This window comes from Athalia rosae, chromosome 6, assembly GCF_917208135.1.
Source record: "Athalia rosae chromosome 6, iyAthRosa1.1, whole genome shotgun sequence".
Taxonomy (NCBI): domain Eukaryota; kingdom Metazoa; phylum Arthropoda; class Insecta; order Hymenoptera; family Athaliidae; genus Athalia; species Athalia rosae.
In genome coordinates, this window is record NC_064031.1 from 1,554,381 (window position 1) to 1,577,981 (window position 23,601).

At 36.3% G+C, this 23,601-nt stretch overlaps 2 protein-coding genes and 1 long non-coding RNA gene across 9 annotated transcripts; all 3 read left to right on the forward strand.

Moving 5' to 3' along the window:
* The first annotated feature begins 206 nt into the window (after window positions 1–206).
* On the forward strand, window positions 207–4,839 carry LOC105690738 (saccharopine dehydrogenase-like oxidoreductase). Of its 3 annotated transcripts, none has more exons than XM_048656875.1 (9): window positions 207–390; window positions 989–1,161; window positions 1,416–1,591; window positions 1,668–1,984; window positions 2,073–2,219; window positions 2,311–2,401; window positions 2,581–2,843; window positions 3,056–3,163; window positions 4,805–4,839. In XM_048656875.1, the coding sequence occupies exons 2-8, from the start codon at window positions 990–992 to the stop codon at window positions 3,159–3,161; spliced, it is 1,272 nt and encodes a 423-aa protein (XP_048512832.1). In that variant the 5' UTR covers window positions 207–390; window position 989; the 3' UTR covers window positions 3,162–3,163; window positions 4,805–4,839. The 3 variants fall into 3 exon arrangements, with proteins under 3 accessions (XP_048512832.1, XP_048512833.1, XP_048512831.1); XM_048656876.1 differs by having other exon boundaries at window positions 3,796–4,822; XM_048656874.1 differs by lacking the exon at window positions 207–390 and adding an exon at window positions 684–839 and having other exon boundaries at window positions 3,056–4,822.
* On the forward strand, window positions 4,805–18,194 carry LOC105690739 (GTP cyclohydrolase 1). 5 transcript variants are annotated; one of them, XM_012408808.2, is made up of 10 exons: window positions 4,805–4,914; window positions 4,990–5,229; window positions 5,486–5,688; window positions 5,787–5,899; window positions 6,353–6,435; window positions 6,581–6,696; window positions 11,127–11,336; window positions 14,460–14,625; window positions 16,171–16,287; window positions 16,457–18,194. In XM_012408808.2, the coding sequence occupies exons 6-10, from the start codon at window positions 6,615–6,617 to the stop codon at window positions 16,584–16,586; spliced, it is 705 nt and encodes a 234-aa protein (XP_012264231.1). In that variant the 5' UTR covers window positions 4,805–4,914; window positions 4,990–5,229; window positions 5,486–5,688; window positions 5,787–5,899; window positions 6,353–6,435; window positions 6,581–6,614; the 3' UTR covers window positions 16,587–18,194. The 5 variants fall into 5 exon arrangements, with proteins under 5 accessions (XP_012264231.1, XP_048512835.1, XP_048512837.1 ...); XM_048656878.1 differs by lacking the exon at window positions 6,353–6,435; XM_048656880.1 differs by lacking the exon at window positions 5,787–5,899.
* A 1,458-nt stretch (window positions 18,195–19,652) lies between these two features.
* LOC125501369 lies at window positions 19,653–21,303 on the forward strand. The gene is made up of 3 exons (XR_007278918.1): window positions 19,653–20,019; window positions 20,083–20,294; window positions 20,992–21,303. It is a non-coding gene; the product is annotated as an uncharacterized LOC125501369 (long non-coding RNA).
* The last annotated feature ends 2,298 nt before the right edge of the window (window positions 21,304–23,601 follow it).

The following is a 23,601-nucleotide window of genomic DNA, read 5'->3' on the forward strand; positions in this document are numbered from 1 at the left end:
TGACAGTATTCTAAAGAGGAATGAAACATCTGAAACAGATTTTTCTTTTTTATTTCTTTGCAACTTCATCGTTTTAAATTCCAGTCGTTTTTATTTCTTGATATAAAAATAGAATATAACATATGTATGTATACTGGAAGATACGCAGATCAAATGCACCCGCCTACGTATGTTTTGTTCTTTTATAAACGTGTGTGGCGGCACCGGCGCTGCGCAGTTTGAACTCGGAGTGCAAAACCGAATGACAAACGAACAGCGGAGTTTGAATAGCACGCACCACATCGGAACGTCGTAGGAAGAGACGGACGAGTTCTATTGATTGTCTCAATAAATTATCAGCTGTCTGTTGGATAAACTTATTACAGGGTACTAGTAAAGAGCAGCGATAAAGTAAGTGCAATAATTATTTGATATCTATGCGTATCTATCGAATGTCCGATACTTGTTACCACGGGACATTTTGCCCTTGGTTGCCCTGCTTGACGCTAAATACGTTAACGTTCTATAGCTTTGAAAAAACGAACTTTCATCGACAATATTTTTCATGTCAGTTCATTTGATCGGTAGATAATCGTGCCGAAATATAATGTGAGTTTATTCTGCTGGCTGATAAAGTGTTTTTCATCGTATCTCGAGATCAATTAATATTCAGGTGGCGTGGATTGTGATAATCAGCTGCGGACACCGGCTAATGATGGCGCGCAGTATTTTCTATGTTTAATAATTATTTAGCGTACTTGGTTTACTGTGGGTACTACTATTTTCCTATTTTCGGGGCGTGGCGTAACTGATATAATAATCGTTTAGTGTCTTCCATACCTGTAATCGGAATAGTTTAGGTACCGAAAATTTTTTTAATTCTGGAAATAATTCAAAGTATTCTCAAAAAAACTGATTTTCTATTCCGATTTTTGAATCATATGCAAACGTCTTTTCAAATCCTACCGATGAAACTTCTAAATTTAATCATTCTCATTTCCAATTAAAGAATGGCAGCGGAACGTTTGGACGTGATTATATTTGGAGCTACTGGTTTTACTGGTAAATACACGATTGAAGAAGCTGTGAAGTTGTCTCAAGAAAAGCAATTCACATGGGGCATTGCTGGTAGACGTAAGGAGGCTCTCGAGGCTGTCTTAAAGGAACATGCGCCTAACAGAGGTGAGCAAAAAACTGATGATTACACCAGCTGGGAGTTTCAAGGCAAAGTTTTTCTCATAAGTAATGTAAAAACTGAAGTCAAAGAGAAGAATCACTTGCGGCTCAGTAATTTGCTATCATTACATCGATCCGTTGTCACAAAAAAATATATGAACACGGCAGATGCCATTCTGCAATCACTGCATTGGCAATGTGTGGATAAAATGTATCCATGCATAGTTCATGGCTGTGCAATAATTTCAAAATTCCCACAGATGATATCCCGATATTAATTGCTGATGCCAGTGATCTAGAGTCTCTGAAGAAAATGACTGAACGGGCCAAGGTTGTAGTCAATTGCTGTGGACCCTACAGATTTTATGGGGAACCGGTCATCCAAGCCTGCATTGATACTAGAACCCATCATGTCGATGTTAGTGGTGAACCACAGGTAATAATCTGAGATATAATTTCTGATTATTGTTAAATTTCCACTGCAAATATGTGAGGGTGAGTTCCATTTTCAGTTCATGGAACGCATGCAAGTGGAGTATGGACAGAAAGCTAAAGATGCAGGGGTTTACATAGTGAGCGCCTGTGGTTTTGACAGCATCCCTTGCGATTTGGGAATCATATTCTTGCAAAATAAATTCAATGGAGAGGTAAACAGCGTTGAAACATACTTAAGCTCTTGGAAGACCTCAAACGTTGGAGGTGCTGGAATGCATTATGGAACCTGGGAAACCGTCATTCATGAAATAAGTCATAGAAACGAATTGCGTGGTCTGCGATCCAAACTTTTTCCGGAAAAATTACCAAACCTGACTCCGAAACTCGTACCCAGGTACTTTGAAGAAAATCATTATAGTAACAGATTCCAATGGACGATATTGGTTTTATATGCACTTTGAACTGACTCATTGTTTTTGCAGAGGACTCGCCCACAAAAGCTCTATTTCCGAAGGGTGGTCCACCAAATTTCCAGGAGCAGATAAGTCAACAGCGCTGCGCACCCAATACTTCCTTTTCCAGAACTATAAGCAACGACCGGCCCAAGTTCAAACTTATATAACTTTCAAGTACGTACTTAGATTATGTGATTATGAAATCTAAACATCTTTTACGTTCTTTCTTCTCAATCTTCTCTTTCATGCTCTCCATTTTTTCTAGATCCATTTTTGCTCTATTCGCAACAGCGATTGTCGGTGTCATGGTGACCCTCATGACCAAGTTTGAGTGCGGAAAACAGCTTCTTTTGAAGGTACTATTAGCCAAAAGAATCCTAAATTTTCTACCCTCAAATTAAATGATCTACAGCAGTCGGATGATTGTTGAACTTTTTACTGCTGTTTATCAGTCGTCTTGAATCAATCCCAGATTAAACTTCACGGGAGGATTGCTAGAAAACATGAATGACATTCCAAACTTATTTTCTTTTAGCACCCGAAATTCTTTACTGCTGGTTTCGTGAGCCATGAGGGACCCAAGCCCGAAGCGATGAATAACACCCATTTTGCAATAACCTTCAAGGCGACCGGATGGACAGAAGCATTAGCTGAACCAACCGATGCACATACAGGTCCTCCAAACAAAGAGATGATCACCAAAGTGACGGGTGTTAATCCTGGTTACGGTGCAACATGTACTGCCGTAATGACTGCCGCTCTCACGATTTTGAAGGAGGCTGACAAGATGCCCGATAAGTGAGTATCATCCGATGTGCTTTCTAAGGATATAATTGTTGCTCACCAGTTTATTTTTCTTTTCGCTCTCGGCACATTTGCGTTTGATATATTCAGAGCATATATTCTGCATACGATCCGAGTGAACTGTAGTTTGTTTCAAGGGTCGGTCTATTTGTGTAAATGTTGACCGTGCACCGATGTTCGTGAATTTATATCTCGTTCTATTTTAGTGGCGGCGTTCTTCCTCCAGGCGCAGCTTTTGGCAAGACTTCGATAATAGAAGAATTGAATAAACATGGCTTAAAATTCGAGGTGATTTCATCGATTGAAAAATAGAGGTAATCCAGCAGAACGTATTTCTAACTAAATATCGGCGCAAATATCATTTTTCTGAGCAGATTTATCAGCGTTTTTCCTACTAAAAGATTATTACGCTGCCGCTAAGCGACTTACGTAGAATATAAAATTATTGATTTGGGAATTCGGGGCACGTCTAATATCGAGCTAAGTATTTATACGGGGCCAAGCAGCTGTAATAGTTCCTTGTATTCGCAAAAAATTTCTTGACTTTCAAGATTTGAGATTTCAACATTTGACTCGTTGCATTTATCTTATTGTTTAAGTTCACTAGAAAATCGGTACATCATTTTCGGGGAGTTGAGTAATTTTATTATCTTTGGTTTTTGTCTATACAATTACGAAGTTTCTTTTCTTACCAGAGTCTATCTTCATCCTTCATTTACCTAGTCCGTCAATTGTAATCTAATTATAGTTTCGAATTTATGTTAGATCTGACTGAATTGATATCGGGACAGGAAATCCTATTCGAATAGTATCGCGTAAATTTTCGTACAAATATGAATAAAAAATACCTATGCATAATCTCGTATTTGTGTTTCGCTTGCGAATAATATAATTAATAATCTAAAAAAACGTGGGATACTAACTAATATTCAAAACTTTGTTTCAGTCGAACCTAAACGTTGCTATCACTAAAAGTCTATAAAAACACTTTTTTCATTCGATCACTTATTGAGTTTAAAATTATCCAGATTCATATGAATATTTATACATAAAAACATAAACTTGCGTCATCATTTAAATTGTACGCAAATATTTTGTAGTGTGTAGCTTTATACGGCTGATACCTAATATATATATATTTATTAAAGATATTAATATATACATACACTATGATTATTATATCCGTGTATTTTATATAATATATAATATAATATTTGATTGATTGAACTAATAATTTTTTAGTGATCAATTTTGCTAAATATAAATTTCAAAAAAAGAAGAATAAAAAAAAAGCCGCTACGTTATTTTGTACAATGTTGTATCAATAAATGGGTTTAATGATTATTAACTGAAAAAAAAAACAAAAAAAAAACCTAAATCTGAATAGAAATCCAATATTATGCACACGTGCGTTCGAGTTCTGCTTTGATTATTCAGTGTTTTAGCAAGTCCTTTTTGAACATTTTTTTGTAAAAGTATTATTTGATATATTACTAGTCCGGCATAAATTTGCAGCTTCGATTATTCTTTCTGTATAATGATACAACTGAATTGCGGATATTAATTCATGAGATTAAATGAAAAAAATGATAATGAAGGAAGTAGAAATGGCAGATAATAATCAGTTGGTTGCGAATTTTTTTAAAGAAAGTGGGTCAAGATTAAATTTTGATATTGCAAATAATGAAGTCATTTGATACACCACCATATCCGTGACCTTGCTCAATGTTTCTATTAGCTATGACATTGATTATCTTATATCGTCGTGATATATTCGCGAAAAAAAGATAAATAAATAATAATATGTATATCAATTTGTTCGACACCCGTATGCAATTAAGTGTACATTATTAAAGTTATGAATCGACTTCAAGGCCCTGGAGGAAAGGTTACTGTCCTACGTTCTGTTAAATGGATTGCGTAATGCGGATTATAATCGTATTTTTTCTGTACAGTCAGATACGATCCTTTCTGTAAAAACAATTAAAAACAAAAAACCAAGGAAGAATTCTAATGTGACGCAACAATCCCCACGGATTACCAAAGAAAACTTAAGTGTTTCGAGGTAATTCTCACTTTTCATACCTTATCATTTACTCCAAGTTATCTTCCTCAGATCATTATCTCTTTTTTTCCACAGACACGGCAGCTGACGAGTTTATTGTGAAGGTCATTGGACTTCAACTAATGAATGACCTACTTATCAGATCCTTTAGTGTTTTCTTTTCTTTGTTCTTGTTTATTTTTTTGTGCAGAATCGCTCATACGACTTTTTGTGTAGTTTAATCTGTACGTTGCGGTAGTACAGCTGAGTCTGCTGCAAACAAGGAACTAAATACCGATAAGATTTTACCCTGGGGCACGACTGGGATATTATTTGGTACGTAAATACTGGTTGTACTTCGGATGTCTAGTTAACCGTTGAAAAGTTCATTGTCATTATTAAAAATTTAACAATTAATATCTGCTTATAAGAAAATTCAAGTTACAACGAATCATAATTCTTACGTCTACTGCTTTGGAAAATTTTTGGAAATAGTCTCAACCGAAGCGAACGTAAAATTACGTAGTCTATTTTCAAAATTTGAATTTACATAATTTGTATTAACTTTTTTCTTTCTTTTAATCACTCTCAGATGCGAATCAGGTGGAATTTATCCGCGTGGAAAGTGTCGGCAGGAATGACGTCAACGTCTCACCTTTCTTCGGGGAAGTCCGAAGGGGGCAACGTACGATCTTTCATACAGGAAAAATTAGTTTTTTTTCTCGAAGGGCCCGCGGAATACGATGAAATTTATTGAAGACCACCGTTAACACCATGCGCATGAGGAAAATACGGGTAATCTTTTTTTACAATTCTACGCGCCTCCATGCTTTGGATTTCGAACCTGATAGCTTCGTATTTTATCCTTATACCCATTTTGTTATTAACCACAGGGGGATTACGGTCACTTGCTATATTCCACGGGTGAATCATGCAGAAAAACCTCGCACGCGCGCGATAGAGAAAACAATTAAACCGAGCAGTTCAAGTTCTCAAAACTAATTAGGTAAGATTTTTTTTTTATCATCGGGTGCGATATGTATCAAATCAGCCGCCGTTGGGATTTCTTTCCTTAAACTACTCGTTCAACCCGATCGTCTTTTCAACTAGGTTTCTATTTTATCAGACATCCGAATCGACTGCGTTAGATAAATGTTTAATTATTTATTCCAATATCGGTTTGTCAAATCGACCCTGATAAATTCATCATAATAGTTATAGTTCTTTATAGTGGGGGACGCGATGTTGGATCAGGGATGGTGGGGGTTGAGCGCAGACTCTAGGTCTCGGGATCGCTGCAGCGCATGTATATATGTATAAATAAATAAGTATAGATATATATATGTATATATATATGTGTATTTATTTATTTATTCTAATAAGTCAACTACATGGCCTCTGATATATAAACCCTGCGAGTTCCACGATCCAAGCTTACTTCTCATTTTTATTTCACCAGGTGAAGACAACCCCGATAAATATCCGAACAATTTCACGATAAGCAGAGTTTCGCCGTTCCGAAATTAATTTTACTTTTACAAGGTAGTAACTCCATGCATTTTGTCGGTTCGATGTTAATCCGCGTTCGTCCATCGCTATAAATTCGATTTCGAATCGTCCTGATTTTTTTTTTTTTTTTTTTTTTAACACACAAATATACACGTGTACATAAGTATAAAATCCACAGGTTTGTGCGTGACGAACGTGTTGCATCGAATATCATGAAGGACCAAAAAGAACTGAAGAATCGAGAGAACGGAACCGAGAATGGAAAAACCCTGTGCGTTTTAACCAACGGAAAGGGTATGTGTTGAATTTTTCTTTTCCCTTCTTTTAATTTTAGTTTTCTTCATAAGCTGTCGATGTAGAATGTAGCGAGTAACGGAAGAACGAAAAATAAATCTATATACGTACGTTAAATCGATCTTTCTCTGACGAGGTTGAATAATTAACAAGTAGTAATTCGACTGCAATATAAGGAATTGGAAATTTTCGAGAAATCGAATTGCGTTTTTTGTGAAACTCCGGTCCCCGACAACGCTATGTTGTGACAAAATAATTCGATTCCCCTATTCTTTATTCTTAAATTAGCTTTTTTTTTCTTCTTATTTTTCGCCTAGGAGATTTGAAAGTTCTTCACATGTACTTCATCGATCGTTATCGCTACTGCTTTAATGTAGCGAGGAAACCTTGTATAAGAGTTTCGGCTAATTAACCACGAATTTCGCAATCTCATTGTCATACTTCACTGTATTGCGAAAATTTTCCTCGCTACCCTCCAATCAATTAAGTTATCCTGCTGGGTCGTTAATCACGTTCCGTTGTCCCTTGGATGACAAAATAAATGAAAGAAAGCGTTGAAATCAATACAACTACAAGTTTTGCATACGAAAATCACATAAGCAGCGTATACTTAAGAAATGAGTAAAAAAGAACATTTTTTTTGCCCATTTCAACGGCCCGCACGATTAGAATAAATTTAAAAATGTGGAAGGATTTGTGCATCGTGATTATTTTTATGGGACTGGTTTTAAGAACTTTCAAGCCTCTATTTTATTCTATTTATTTATCTCACTCTTTTCATTGACTCAAAACGGGAACGGCGTTCCATTAACGAACGTGAGATAATTGAGACAGGCAAAAAATACGGCAAAGAAAGATGCGAAAGGAAACGAACGAGAATGAAAACGTCGCCGACGTTTCAACGGAATCCCAACATTTGCATATTATAAAGAGCAGGGTCTTCGCGGTTGTTCCTAATTAGCGTATTTAAATTCACAAGTTTCCGACTCATCGGACTACGACGGATCATAATGTAAATCGAGTCAAACAACGTCTCCTTTTCTCGCATATTATAACGAATTCATCCAAATATACGCGAGTAGAAAATTCAGGATGTGGTCACAGGCCATCGATAGAAATAATCTATGAAACCGCCGCGCAATTGATCTTTCGACAAGGTTGATTGCCTATTTTAAAAAATTTTTTTTTATATCTAACAATGTCCGATACACCTGTAATAATATACTTATATCCGTGGCGAAACAGGTCGCAATAGATGAAATGATTTCATCATACTTTTGAACGTAAATTTTTTTTCGTCAAGAAGATAAAAAAGTGGACGTAAAAAGAGTAGAGAATATTTCTGGGCACAGAGGAGACTAACTGGTAATCTAATTTAAGGAATCGATGAACAGGGAAGCGCGTCGCGATCGATTTGCGTTACAATATATCACGTTTATGAGAAATCTATTGAAACAATTAATGTGAATTTCAATGATCCTTGATCGATCAACGGAGTCTTTTTTTATATCTCTTTAACAATGTAGGGATAATAATTGGCTCTGGTTGAACATTAGACTATTGTATATTTATATCTATCGGCAACAATGAATGTGATCTTTTCCTGGGGGCCTTGAATCGAATTCAAGGTTTTTTTTCATACCTGTAGCTCTGGGTATAGTGTAACGACTATAACGCTCGATGAAGCTGTCGACATCAATTTGTAACAGCGATCGATGTCGATCAACTACACAGGAATGGGATATATCCTATATAATTTAAAACTTGTGTACTACAAGGTATACCTGTACATAGATTTTTATACCTTATACACACCGTAACACTGTTACGAGTTTTAATTACCTCTTGATTGTTTAGCCTATAGTTGTACTGGCGATACTGCTTTTGAGCTAATTGACGAGCTGCTTTTCGCTGCTAATTACACATCAATTATTATTATTTTATTATCATCATCATCATTGTTATTGTTGTTTTGAACAACGCTGTTTTAGGTGAGGATATTTCATCAATGATCATTTTCATTAACACGACGCTTATATGCCGCGTTGAAAAATCGAAAAGGAAGGAAACTGCAGACTGGAAAATTATACGTAGATAACATATCGGTTTTCGATGATATTTCTTTTCAATTAATGACTTCCTACTTTAACGACTATTGAATGTATAATCGATTAATTTTCTTTAATTGTCTGAAAGGGTCCTTTTCGTTTCCTCGAATTTATTGCCTCGAAATAACGAGGGGATTCTTTCGATTAAATTGCAATAACATACGAGTAGGTACGTGTAAATCATTCTTACTGCAGAATTATGGTATTTCTCGGTATCCGTTGTGCGTGACAAATAATTTACCGACGTCACGGTTTTCCGATGGGATGCACCGTGTGAGGGAAAAATTTGAAAAATTTGAAGAATAAAAAATAATAACTTACATCTGTTCCACGTAATCGATCGTTTCAAATATGTTGCAATGTCGTATGAAATAAGTAAGTTTTTTTTTTTTCTTTTTATTCTTATTCGCTTCGTCATTTCACTGAACCATTTTTGTCGTGAGGGAAATAGTTTTGAAGAGACTACAGAGAATTCTCTGTGAAACGAAGATCGGGGAATCATATTTTTTCATAAATTACAACAAACCTTGGGAAAAATTCTCCGCAATTATGAGACGCGGTCAGAAAATCCTCATGTGTGCTGATCTAACTATAATCCTCAAAACGCATGAGAAAAATAAATTAGAAACAGAAGTAAGGAAACTATATATAAGTTATAACGTGATTTTTTTTCTTCTACTTTTGATCATCGTCAAATTTTGATTACTATATTCCCCCCAATTTTATTTCATTACGTAGTGATTCCAAGATCTAGCTATAGATGAGGAAAAAATTGCTAGTCTCTTTGCTATCTATCTTTTCATTTTTGATATCGATTTGTTTCGTTACGATTAATTACAATGCCTAATTAAAACGTGAAAATGTGTGAATTGTCGCGGGGGGGGGGGGGGGGAGGGGCCGTATGATACCTATACCGATTCCTACACGTCACAGTAATTGGCGAACGTACTTTACGCAGAATAATTATATTTGATTCGCTTATTGGTTGGTCGTTCGTAACGTAAAAAATCAGATGCGGTGTCGGTCAGCATCAGACGGTGGAGAGCAAAGTGAAGTAGATAGAGGTAGTTTGAAGCTGGGGGACAGTCGCAACGCGGCAGTCAAACGAGCGACATCGCGTCCCGGTTTTCTAATATACATATTATTCGCTTATAAACATTATTATAATTTATTATTTTATTTTATTTCTCTCTTGGTCACAACTAGTTTTGTGTTTCTATCATAGGTACATTCCATTCTTCTATAATCATCGCCGTACGTCATATACACGGACAATTATTGTCGCTATTTTATTATCATCGTTTGAAAAAAGTTTTTGTGAATAACATACAAATTTAGAAAAAGAAATTGACCAAAAAATAAAATCACTACGATATCGACGAACCAGATTTGTTTGTATTTTTTCATTCGTTGAGAAACGTGAGGAAAAATAGAATAAACAAAATCAAAGAAACAGTAAACAAATAATTAAATAAAAAGAAAAGTGACGAGCTTTTTTTCTGGATTTTAAACTGTTTAATTTTTTTTTTTGTTACAATTTTTTTTAAATAACTGCGTTCGTATAAAAATGAATGGGATTAATAATCAATGTACGGAGAACGGGGCAGGGATTGATGCCCACTATGAAAAAGATGAGAATGTAAAAACGAATAACATTGTTAAAAAACCAGGACCACTTAGAACCATTTCATGGAATGAGAATGTCGAAGATTCGGAACTTGATATACCAGGAACACCCAGAACCCCCAGGACCTCTACCACTCCAGGTATATCGATGTTAAAGCCGAAAGAAAAGCTGAGAATAATTTCGGAAAGATAAATTAAATATGAGCTCACAATTTTTCTTTTATCTTCTTCACTATAAAACAGTGAAGTGAACGTAATCAAAAGTCGTCATTAATTTCATCATCTGATTATTTATCATCTCATTCGATGGAACCAAATGATATAGAAAACGAATTCGTGCCGAACGATTTTTTAGTTTTGCAATTGCGAAGTAGGCGAATAATAGTAATAATTAATTGGTATTTAGTCAATGTTATTATGATCATCAATTTTATCAACCGAAGCTGTATTCGGTTCGAAATAATGATTGAATGATTGGAGCTCCCCCCCTCAGCGGGGTCATGACCGTCCCGACACTAGTGATAAGAAATTTTAGTGATTTATATTATTTTACTATTGCGATATCGTGATACAAAATAATTTTCGTACACGTCAGACGTCGTGCGTTAAAAATGAAAAGAAAAAAAATATAATTATATTCTGTTTTTCGTTATTTTGAATGGCATGTTATTTATATTTTGTTTTATTTCGTTTCAGGGCATGAAAAGTGTACTTTTCATCACGATTTGGAACTCGATCATCGTCCACCGACCAGAGAAGCCCTTTTACCAGAAATGTCCAGGAGCTACAGACTGCTGCTCAGTTCCCTTGGCGAAGATCCGGACCGTCAGGGACTGCTGAAGACCCCGGAAAGGGCGGCAAAAGCGATGCTTTTCTTTACAAAAGGATACGACCAGAGCCTCGAGGGTGAGTTTCAAGTCCTTGGAAATAGGGCTGATTTTTACGATGATTGATTCAATTGGAAGTAATCACATCGCTTCTTTTCTTTTCTTCTATTCTGTTTTATCGTGAACTTAAGTACGAGGCGCGGATTGATATTGTTCGCGGGATAACGATCGGTGGAATAGGAGATATGAAAGAAAAGGGAAAAGAATAAATGAATAAAATGTTAATAAATAAATAAATGACACACTCTCACGAGCCAAGGACGGAATCCTAAGAGCGAACAGCTGTCGGTCACGCCGATATAGTTTTGCACGTAAAATCTAGGCTGCAGTTTGTGTCTAGAGTACACAAATCAGCGATCCATGAATGACTTTCTTTGGATTAATATACAATATATATATTTTTCTGTTCTACAGTCATGAATAAATTATAAAATCTCGCAGTCGTTCGTTAGGAACGAGGAGGCTTTGCTGGAAAAATTGATTTTCGAATTATAGTTTCTTCGGTTTTTCAAAAATCCCACGATTTTTTAACATCGTTTCATTATTTTCCTTCGTTCTTTTTTAGTCGGAGGTTTTTGATACCGTTGCAGGATATTATTCACCTCCGTAGGAACTATATTATTATTATCGGGATTTTTAAACACGTTTTCCGCAGGTGTATAATTTGAATAATTCTTTAAAGCCAGTCCCTTTCTTTCTTTCATTTTCTTTTATTCATTTTTTTTTCTCTCTCTTCACGTTTAATAGACGCAGGTAATTATCCGAAGACTTCGCAGTTTTGTACTCGTTAACTTTCTTCAGCCAAAGCTTCCATTTTCTTTCTTTTTTGAAATACCTGTCCTTTGACTTTTGAGATTCCTTCGATTGCTACGCAACTCTTCAAATTATTGATCATTGTTTTTTTTTTATCGTTTGTTGATCCATTTATCTATTTTTCACCGATAGACGTTGAGGGGGAAAAGAAAATAATAGAAAAAGAAATTTTCGTTTTCTATTGTATCCACAGGTGGTAGAATATAAGACACTCGAGATACGTGAAGAGTTTATGTCCAACACACCCTGAACTTTTATTCGTCCGGAATAAATTCTGCGAGGGAGAAGAGAAATGGAAAAATAAATAAATAAAATCGAGAGGAAAAGGGAAAAGAAAATAAATAAAAGATAGAAGGAGTCTCTTCCATTTACCGAGTAGCTTTGGCTATGTCCTTCCGAAGCGATGGCGTAGTCGACTCAGAAGTTTCCTTAAATTTTTTTTCTGAAAAAGTTACAATCGGCGTGCTAAAAAATTGACTCACTTTGAGTCGGATGAAATTTCATCGCTTTTTACTCTGCCATCTCCCGTTGCTCGATTTAATGCGCCCGTTGAAATAATAAAATGGACGAGAAAAAGAGGAAAAGCTCCGATTCAAGCTTTCGGTTATTCCCCGGACGGTTTTACGCCATTGGATAAAATCCGGGCGCACGGAATCCTGTCACGAGCACTTCGCTGTGAAAGCTCTGCTCCTCCCACGCCATTTTCGACCCTTACTCCATTTATTCTGCCCCCTTAACTTCTCCAACTTTTACCCTCCCACTTTCTTTCTCTTTATTATACCTTTATTATACCGCGTTAAACTTCATACCGTCCTCGTTTTTCTCCCCTTCTGGAACGATTCTTTTTATTTCCATCATTCGCTCGAGCATCGGTTTATCTTTTTCTTCCCCTCAGCCAGATTTCGGTGAAATTGATTCATCTTCGCGGTCAGAATCAAAGGAGATCTTCGGCGTTTCAGTGCAGTAAAAAATCGATTACACAATCGTAAACTTGAATATGACTGCTTGGTAAAAAATTTCACTTTGCCGAATCAACGGGAATCCATATAGAATCGTTATGCATTCGTATTTATGCATGCACGTGTAAATATTTCGCTCTCCGTTACGCTGACACATCTGTAAAGGTGTTTCCAGTTAAAGGGTTGCCCTGGCAACGGCAGCTGAAATCAACCCCGTTCCTACGCCCACCCGCATCATACGAATACATCATGTATCTACACACACGGACATACACAAAAGTACATTATAAAGGGCGTTATGCACCCGTCCGTATCGGCATATTCCTATACCCTGGGTCGAAGTAGTCGTGGTGGCCGGAGCTTTTCCTCTATCTCAACCCACCCTTTTCCACCCTTGATCGCTCAATTCACGTTATCTTCTTCGGTCTCAAATTTTTCTTTAGTAAGTAGGTCAATGTTGGATAAAAATCACACGTTAGGTACACCGTAACTCACGCCGTAAAAGGATTTCGATTTTATTAAGTCCTTTTTCACATCACGTTTTTATTCTTTCTCTTAGCTTCTACACGAAATAAAATGAATCAATGAATAAATAAAATCAACGAATATGGAACGAATTTGATCCTTTATTGTTGAATTTGATTGTTTTACAAATTTTTCATTCATCCTAATCTTAATCTGCGCCGTTCATATCCTTGCGTATATCACGTATGATTTATTTAACGTGCGAATTTAAGTGAAAGTCGTTAAGTTTTAAAACAGCCTCACGTTTTTGGAACGAGATGGACCGGTAGACGTAACTTTTTTCCTTGTATTATTCTTCTGGTTTTTAAAAATTTTTTTCATCCCTTCCTCCGTTATAGCTATTACAAAACCGAATTCAAAAAACGTGTAGAAAACCGGAGTATGCGAGAGAAAAAAGTTAAAAAAATGAAGCAAAAGTATAAGATCGAAATCGAAACACATTTAATTGCGTGAAAAAGAAATAAAAATATCACACCTATACTTATAATGGTGGTTAATAAATTAAAATATTTACCGGTTATCATACTTATACATATATATTAACATACGATATATACACGATTATAATAAACGTGTCAACGCTTTGAATTTATTTGCACGTAATATATTTATAATATATGCGATAAAATATATGCTTATGAAATTATTATACAAGTAAAATAATATTATTCCGTATGTGACGATGAATATGATTTGCATGTTATAACAACGTGAGTGCAGTGCCGTTTTATCATTCTATACGTCGTGTAATATGTATCAGTGAAATATTTAAATTACATCTAATCTTTTAGTCGCTTTTTTCTCGTTCATTAATTTATTTAATTTTTGTCATTTTCTGTATTCAGAAGTTATCAACGACGCCGTGTTCGACGAGGATCATGACGAGATGGTTGTCGTGAAGGACATCGAGATGTTTTCAATGTGCGAACACCACCTCGTTCCTTTCTACGGCAAAGTATCGATCGGCTATCTACCCTGCAAGAAGATTCTTGGACTCAGCAAATTAGCTAGGTAAGAATCGGATTCAAATCTTGAATTTGTTACAGAAAAATATTCGGAGATCCTTTTTTCAACTTCTCCGCTTTCTTTCTTCACATTAGCAAAGTATTTAGTGGAAATTGAATGAACAAATTCGAAGAGAAACAGAAAAAAAAATTAAATAAAACGAATAAAAAAGAGACATCACAATTGCGCAACCAAGCGAAACTTATTTCTGCACTGCAACGGAGTCTAGGTTGTATTTATTAGTATTATACAGATTTCATCCGATGATATTTAATTCAAAATTCCCATACTATTTGCTGTAAAGGTCGATAGGTAAATAATGCGTATATTATATTAGCCCAATTTCGAAAGAATGATGAAAAATGAAGGTATTATTTTTTGATTCCATAACGTTTGTAATAGGACGGTATTGTGGTGCAGCGATGTTGAGTGTTATCCGGATAGATCGTGAAGATGTAGATGTATAGGTATATGGGTTATGCATCATATATACATATTTGTAAAGGTACGTAGAATCCGAGAGCCGGTACATGACCTTGTATGTCTGTTATTTTTGCATTATAGTGTAAAACATGTCGAAGGAGCCAATTACCAGCAGAAATTGTTCGAGACTTTCACACGTCGTTGTGGTCTTTGTAACAATTCTTTGTCTCTCCGTCAGCTTCCATAATTTATGTATCGAATCATATCTCCGGTTATTGTAATCCCGATAAAAATTCTACCTTGAATGATACGGATGAAAACATACAACCGCGCTAAAAAGTACAAGAGAAACAAACAACGAAGACAAAGAAAAATGTAATGAAAAAAGAACGGAGCTACTATTGTGGAAATATCAGCGAGGCCACGCAATGCCCGCTGATTATTTCGCTTATTTATGGATTTGTACCAGGTCTGGTTTACCTGCATGCGCTGTAATGTAATGTTTTTGTAATTAGCGATACTATCCTATGAAGTTACAAATTTATGTCACGGTACTTATCGAAGTTATACTTCATTTTAACTGTATTACATTAATGATATCGATGACTGCATAATTAAGACACGATGATTCAAACTTTGAGTTAATTTAACCACCGCTTCGACTCTTTTACGTATTTAATGACCATCGCCATTGCGGAATTCTCATATAATCATATTATTCATTCAGTTCGAATGGTAAAACCGAAAGAAACAAAACAAGATGTAGAATGACTGTGACGTTATATCACATTATCATTCATCTAGAAATCATAATTGAAGACTTCGTTCTCTGGTTTCTCATCGTTCAACGTATCAGACTCGATTATTTTCAAAATCCTTGGGGTGGTCTGAACGTCCTAGGGCATAAAGCTAGGGCAGATTTTTCGGGGTCAAGAACGTAAATTGTTCGAGCAAAGAGTTGCAGCTCCAGACCACTGTTCTAAAACTTGACCCATTACCGTTTTATTCGTTTTAACGTGTTTTCTGTGAGATTATTATTCCTCTTTGATCTCCGACTCAATTATGAACTCGATTTCAACGCTAGAAACAATAACCGGACCCGACCTTGTTCTTGTATTTCATTTGCAGAATCGTTGAGATATTCAGCCGTCGACTCCAAGTGCAAGAACGTCTTACCAAACAAATTGCCATCGCAGTTACCAAGGCTGTACAACCAGCCGGTGTAGCTGTAGTAGTCGAAGGAGTGTAAGTACTATTTTATTGTTAAAAAAGATCTAATCTCTGCCTGTGTACCTTGTTAAAAATGAGGAATCTTTTAACAACTTATTTACAGCAGAACCGCGTCGTTATTTTGTTTGTATCTGTTTTTCTTCATCAAAAATCATTATCATTCTGTTTTTCTTCATTATTTCAGACACATGTGCATGGTCATGAGAGGAGTTCAAAAAATCAACAGTAAAACTGTTACTTCTACAATGCTAGGAGTATTTCGTGACGACCCAAAAACACGCGAGGAATTTCTCAATTTGGTGCACACGAAATAGGGGCAGCCGGACTGCCTCCTTCCGATCAGCCATCGCAAAAACCTAGGCCAAGATCCACTGCGTCTTGCACTCTAGAAAAAAAAGGTTTGTACCGTATAGTTCGCAGTGGTAAAGTATATCTCTCTATCTCACTATCTCTAACAAGTTCGCAGCGTCGAATAAATTTACGTTTCGATGAGTAATTTGAAAAAAAACATATAAAAATCAATTTCAATACATTATTGACGGGCATCTGGTACTGAAAAACTGCTGATCACTTGACAATGAGACAATATCATGGTATTCCATCTGATTTGTTTTAGTTCAATTGTGTAATTTAAAGTTGAGTATGTAAATGTATATATATGTATCTCAGCGATCGATGAAATGATCGTCTATCTCAAATGGTTGGTCATCAGAGATTTATTTAAATTGAAAATGAGTATCTTGAAGCTATTTTGGATTCGGAATTTTTCTTTTTCTTCTTCAATCAGAACTAGTGTGCATGAGGAGGAAAAAAAAAAAAAATAACTATTTCAACGCAACGGCGTATTCTTTTTTACTTGAAAATAATTATTAGAAAGGTATTGGCTGCGTTGAAAATTTATTTTGAATACCAGAAATTCTATGTATATGTAATCTATAAGGTATATATAGTATGTTATATATAAAGCTAACAAGGTGATATCCACGGTATGGTTCTCGCAATACGTCACAGCCAGGCATCTTGCGACTTCCAGCCTTATAATTATTAGGTGTATAATAATTGTAATTTACTATAATTATTAGACGATTCGATATTTTCTGTGCAATAATTGCACGACTAACATCTCACGTGTACAATCATTGGTGTTTGAGAACGTGTCTCATGAAAAAAAGCACCGAATGATTCGTCCTGTCGAAGGCCTATGATTTTTTTGTTATTTATTATCCGACACTTGGTTCGTCGTTACAGAAAAAAAGAAATACAAAATCAAAGAAGAAAAAAAAAGAGAAAAATGCAAGTAATTGAATATTTTTGATTTTTTTTTCTCTTCGACAACGTCGAATGCCTTGGGCTCAAATATTTTTCATGACAAATGGCAAACCTGGGATCAATTCATAATTTCGAACGCATTTTTGCGTAAGAAAAAAGAAAGAAGAGAAAAGAGTATGAAACCCAGTATGACATTGAACCTGTAGTATTATCTGATACAATAATATAATATACATACGATTAATTTTTTTTTTCTCTCTTAGGATAATTTTTGAAAATAAGTTTCATTTGCAGAACTTGCAGATCTGCATTAATTTTATCAATAACGTGTCTATGAATTTTTTTTTCTAACATGTACTTAATGTACTGCGAGGTTTCATGCTTTGAATCATTTGAAAATGAATAACATCGCAAGCGGACAGCTGTTATTAATGATAAGATGTGAATTCAACAGATAGAAAAAAAAGGAAAGAAATTCATAATTTGTTGTTAAGTTTAACAAAATTTTATGACGATATTGTTGTTATAAAATCACATTTCAATGAATGAATAATAGTTTTTAAAAGTTATTTATGAAAATTATAAAGAAAAAACATTTGATATTTATGATATTTTATGATATATTATATAAAGTTATATTTATATTTTGAAAACGTCTAATTTTATTGATTCAACCAATATTTCGTAGAGGAGAAGAGGAGTCAAAATTCAATCAAGGATCACCAATGATTCTTTATTCTTCGCTCTAAGAACTCGTAAAAAAGATTAATTACAAAATGGTAAGAAGACAAAAAAAGAAAAAGATAGACAAGGCCTAAAACTATCTCCATCGACCAGGTATGACCCAAACTTGATCGTAATATAAGTTACGGTTCTTCTCTGTGAATCCGATTCCTGTTACAAGTGCTGCATCTCTTTGTTGTGACGGTATTTTTTTTCGTAATACATTTGTCGTTAGTATCTGAAGAAAGAAAAAGATGAGAAAACGTAACACGTTTCGATGGAACTCTTTCCGTAGCGTATGAGTTTCGGATTACCATCTTTATGTCTGACGTATGAATCGTATGACCTTGATCCAGATCCAGTGGATTTAGCGGAGTTTGGAATCTTCTCTTTGGTACCGGTGGAAACGGTTTTCCCGCATTTGCCACCAACGCAAACACTTTCTCTTTTGGTTCCGCTACCTGAGGCAGAGAGAAAGAGTAAGGTAAACTTTTTTTCCACGATGGTAGAAAAAATTTTATGGTAATTAGCTATCCCATGTTTCAGAGACTTTCTTTGTACCACTACGTCGAGATTGAGGCTGAGCACAAATTCGACATGGACTTTGTGTATCGCCGTCATGCAGGAGGAGGACGACGTTTTCAGGAGATTTTTTCCTCCCTTTTTTACAGAAGAGAAAATCACCCGGTAATATTTGGCAACACGTTTTCGTTTCGCCAGTTCTTACACCCCTGAGAGTATCTTGGTCTTTATTTTCTTCGATATTCGCATGACGCTGCATGGACCAAGATGTCCCATCGCACCTGGTTCTTTTCGGGCGATTCGTAACGATTGGCTCACTGAAAAATGTTGAAATAGTCTTCGGCATCCGATACCTGGACCTCGTTAACGTCCGTTTCGCTAATTTTTACTAACGGTGAGGTAGAACGTGGAGAGCAAGATTCGCAAGGTGTACAACAAGGAGCTGGTGGGCATCGCAACACCTTTAGTGCTTCCACATTCAGCGAAGAGACTCCTTTCAGCAACGCGCATTGAACCGCATTTTCATACTCCGTTCGCTCTTTCATCATCCGATCATTCTCCTCGTGCAGCTTGGCCAGCTCGGCCTCGAGCTTTTTGAAGATTCGATTTTTATCAGTTCGGTGAGCTAATCAGACTCTTTAGATCCATTTCTAATTTACCTCAGTCTCTCTGTCACCTCTTTCCCGATTCCTTGCAGATTGACACCCGGCGTTCACCAAAATAACGGGACTTCGATCGCGAAGCTCATCCTCCTCTTCGATTCTTTCGTCGATGTCGGTGCAAATTTGCGCCAAAGTCGACGCGTCCCGTTGTTCTGGCTGCGATTGAAAATCAACGAGGGATAATACAAATGCAAAGGGGTGGGTTTCTCTCGTTAAGCTTACCGGATTCTCTACGACTTTTGACGACTGTCTTTCCCGCGAATTATACTTCGCCAGGTTTTCTTCGGTCTCGGCTAATCTGATTTTTAATTCGGCTAATTCCGAGTCCTTTGCCGACAGATCCTTGATGAGGTCGATCGATTCTTTTCTCAGAGGTTCTAAGTCAGCTCTGGCAGCGTAGATTCTGTTGTTGACTATGCTCACCCAGTGTTGTACTCTCGCCATAATGTCCATGAACATCAACTTCAAATCGTTCTCGAAATTTTCCCCCAAGTTTTTCAAAGCCTTTTCAGCTTCGTTTAAATTTTTGATCGCATAGTCAAACATCTCGTCTGTCTTCTTTTCCCTAAATGTAAGTTAATATGACATTCAACGAGATAAACTACTTTATCAATTTACCCTGTTGTTCCCGCAGCCTGAGGAATACAAAAGCAAATTGGCCCATCTTTTACGTGGGAAATCCTGGAGGATTCGGTTCCACCTAACGAACTACTGTCGCTTCGATGTACATTTTCCAGTGGACGGTCTCCAAAACTGTCGATGGAATGGACATAAAATTCGATTTGAGTTCAGGATGTCCAGCATTTCTGTTGGCTTTGTCTACAAACCCTGGACCACGTTTAGGAGGTGATGCGAACGTCCTTCCAGTATCATTATTATCCGCTCCTCCGCCCATTCGATTTTTTGATTCTACTGTGTCGACCGATTGATTTTCTCTTTCATTTGGAGTTTCTAGGGATTTGAAATTATTATTGAAGTTTGTAAGATACATAAAATACCATAATTCAGAAAGGCTGAAAGACGAGAGCCCAAAATTTCGTAGTATATACCAGATTTTTCATTGTTGATAAAATTGCACATTTGAGCTATTGGTGGCTCCATGGTACTTGGAGTAGTATTTTTTTCCGATTAACTGCCTGACATCGTTTTTGCAGTAATAGAGATATATTGCAGAGCATTTATGAGTGGCATATCTTTATATTTCTCGTTGCGTTCATGTGTCACGTAAAGTAAGAAATTTGTGCGTAGATTTTTCGGCAAAAAAATTATTAATGAATTACCGTAAATTCATTAACCAAATATCATTGAATGCTTTGTGTCTGCGGATGATCGTTCATTTATTGTTTACAATCTACAGTGTTATGTTCTAAATCTATCGTGAGCATTATGATACAACTTCAGTTCTTAAAAAAATTCATAAAAACGTTGAATCTAATACGCAAAATTTTATAATTAATCAATAATCAATCATCAGTCAATTCATTCGTGATTTCACATGTCAGTATATCTATGGTGATTCTAATTTTTTTTTTTCTATTCCAAGATGATAATTACCAGCCTACAAAGGAACTCCACCTTGCAACCAGAACATAGGACTCGTCGGTGAATCTACAAAATTGCTAATGAGATTCATTGATTGAATGAGATTACATACATCATTCGTCATATACCTGTGTCATTTCTGGAATACTTAAATTGTTAAATCAGTTGAGAAATTCTGTCAATTTATTGTAAAACATATTATTTGTAAGGAAGATTTTTTTGTGTGAATGAATCTATCATCTACGTGATGATCTGTTTCAATTGATTGTATAATGTTGATTAATTATTAAAAAAAAATTACTCTCGAAAGTAATTGTCTGATTAACATTGATTACACCCCTGTATCTATAACTCATCAACATCCTACATCAGCAATAGCTACGCATGTATATGATAAGGCAGGCAGGCATGCACATGATGAGGCACCAGGTTTCGGACCACCTCCTCGGGTTTCCTGTTCTCCTGATACAAATTTCCACTTTTGGGCAAACTTTCAATTTTCAGGACCGGCATTCTACAGCTCTGCATTATCGCTTACGATTTAAAGCATGATTGAATGATTGCATGCACAGGCATGCATGCAGTCAGTCATGCAATGCATCAGTTGCTCTCTCTATCATACTAGGATTGAATACAGAGGATTGAAGGCATGCACATGATGAGGCACCAGGTCTCGGAATACCTCCTCGGTTTTCCTGTTCTCCTGATACCCAGAAAATTTTTTGGCCCAAATTCTAAATTCCGAAATACCTCCTCGGTTTTTCTGTTCTCCTGATACCTAGAAAATTTTTTTGCCCAAACCCTAAATTTCGAATTCCGAAATACCTCCTCGGTTTTTCTGTTCTCCTGATACCTAGAGAATTTTTTAGCCTAAATTCTAAATTCCGGAAACGCTGTTCTAAAGCTAGAAATTATTCTTTCTCTCTTTTATCTACAATTTATTGAATAAATGAATACTCGGGCAGGCATATAGTTAGTTCTGCAAAGAATAAGTCGCTCTCTCCATCAGACTAGAAATAATCATGAAGGATTGAAGGCATGCACATGATGAGGCACCAAGTTTCGGACCACCTCCTCGGGTTTCCTGTTCTCCTGATACAAATCTCCACTTTTGGGCAAACTTTCAATTTTCAGGACCGGCATTCTACAGCTCTGCATTATCGCTTACGATTTAAAGCATGATTGAATGATTGCATGCACAGGCATGCATGCAGTCAGTCCTGCAATGCATCAGTTGCTCTCTCTATCATACTAGGATTGAATACAGAGGATTGAAGGCATGCACATGATGAGGCACCACGTCTTGGAATACCTCCTCGGTTTTTCTGTTCTCCTGATACCCAGAAAATTTTTTGGCCTAAATTCTAAACTCTAAATTAAGGACCGCTTTTCGAGAGCGCAAAATCATTCTCTTCTTTTTGTCTTGGCGAATTATTGAATAAATGAATATACAGGCAGGCATACAGTTAGTCCTGCAAGGGATAAGTTGCTTTCTCTATCATACTAGGATTGAATACACATGATTGAATGCATACATATGATGTTCTGATGATTAGATGAGGAAAGTATAGAGGAGTTATGGTATAGAGGTAATCAATCATTGCGTGTTAGTTGAAGGTAATTTTTATTGATTAATCAACCATCGAAAATACATATTGGGACAGGAGTATGTACAATATTCCCACCTCATTCAGCGAATATATCATCAATATGATAGTTTTTAATATCTAAATATATACAGTATGTTCATATGTATATCACGACTTATACATAACAAATAGATGAGACAGTATTTCTATTCCAATTAACATTGTATCAGCAATTACTGCATATTCCCGATCACCTGAAGGCGCCCCATGATCAGAAATTGAGAGTAGGTTATTCCAGAGTTATCCCTGATTTTTCCCTGATTTTTTGCAATTTTTTTCGATTTTTTCCGATTTTTCTCCGATTTTTCAGAATATGTTTGAATATTTCCGCCGCTGGCCACGTGGTCACGTGACGCGATGACGTCACGTGACAGACCACGTGACCCAACTCGCCGATACAGCTAGCGCCATGTGGCGGAATTTTCGTGAACTAAAAAGTTTCTTGCCCCTTGATTCAGGCAATGTGATGCGTGAAAGAGAGGTAAAAGAAAGGCAAAAGTTTTGACCCTTCTTCGAGCAAAAATGGAAAAGTATTGACCACCCCCCGAGCGCGAACCGTGAAAGCTTTGTCACTTCTTCGAGCAAAAATGCGAAAGTATTGACCATTCTCTCCAGGAAAAAAACGGCGAAAGTTTTGTCACTTCTTCCAGCAAAAATGCGAAAGTATTGACCATTCTTCCGATCACAAAACGGCAAAAGTTTTGTCGGTTCTCCGACCAAAACCGGAAAAGTATTGACCCGAAATACATCTCCTTCACGCATCACATTGCCTGAATCAAGGGGCAAGAAACTTTTTAGTTCACGAAAATTCCGCCACATGGCGCTAGCTGTATCGGCGAGTTGGGTCACGTGGTCTGTCAAGTGACCACGTGGCCAGCGGCGGAAAAATTTAAACATATTTTGAAAAATCGGAGAAAAATCGGAAAAAATTGCAAAAAATCAGAGAAAATTCATGAATAAAT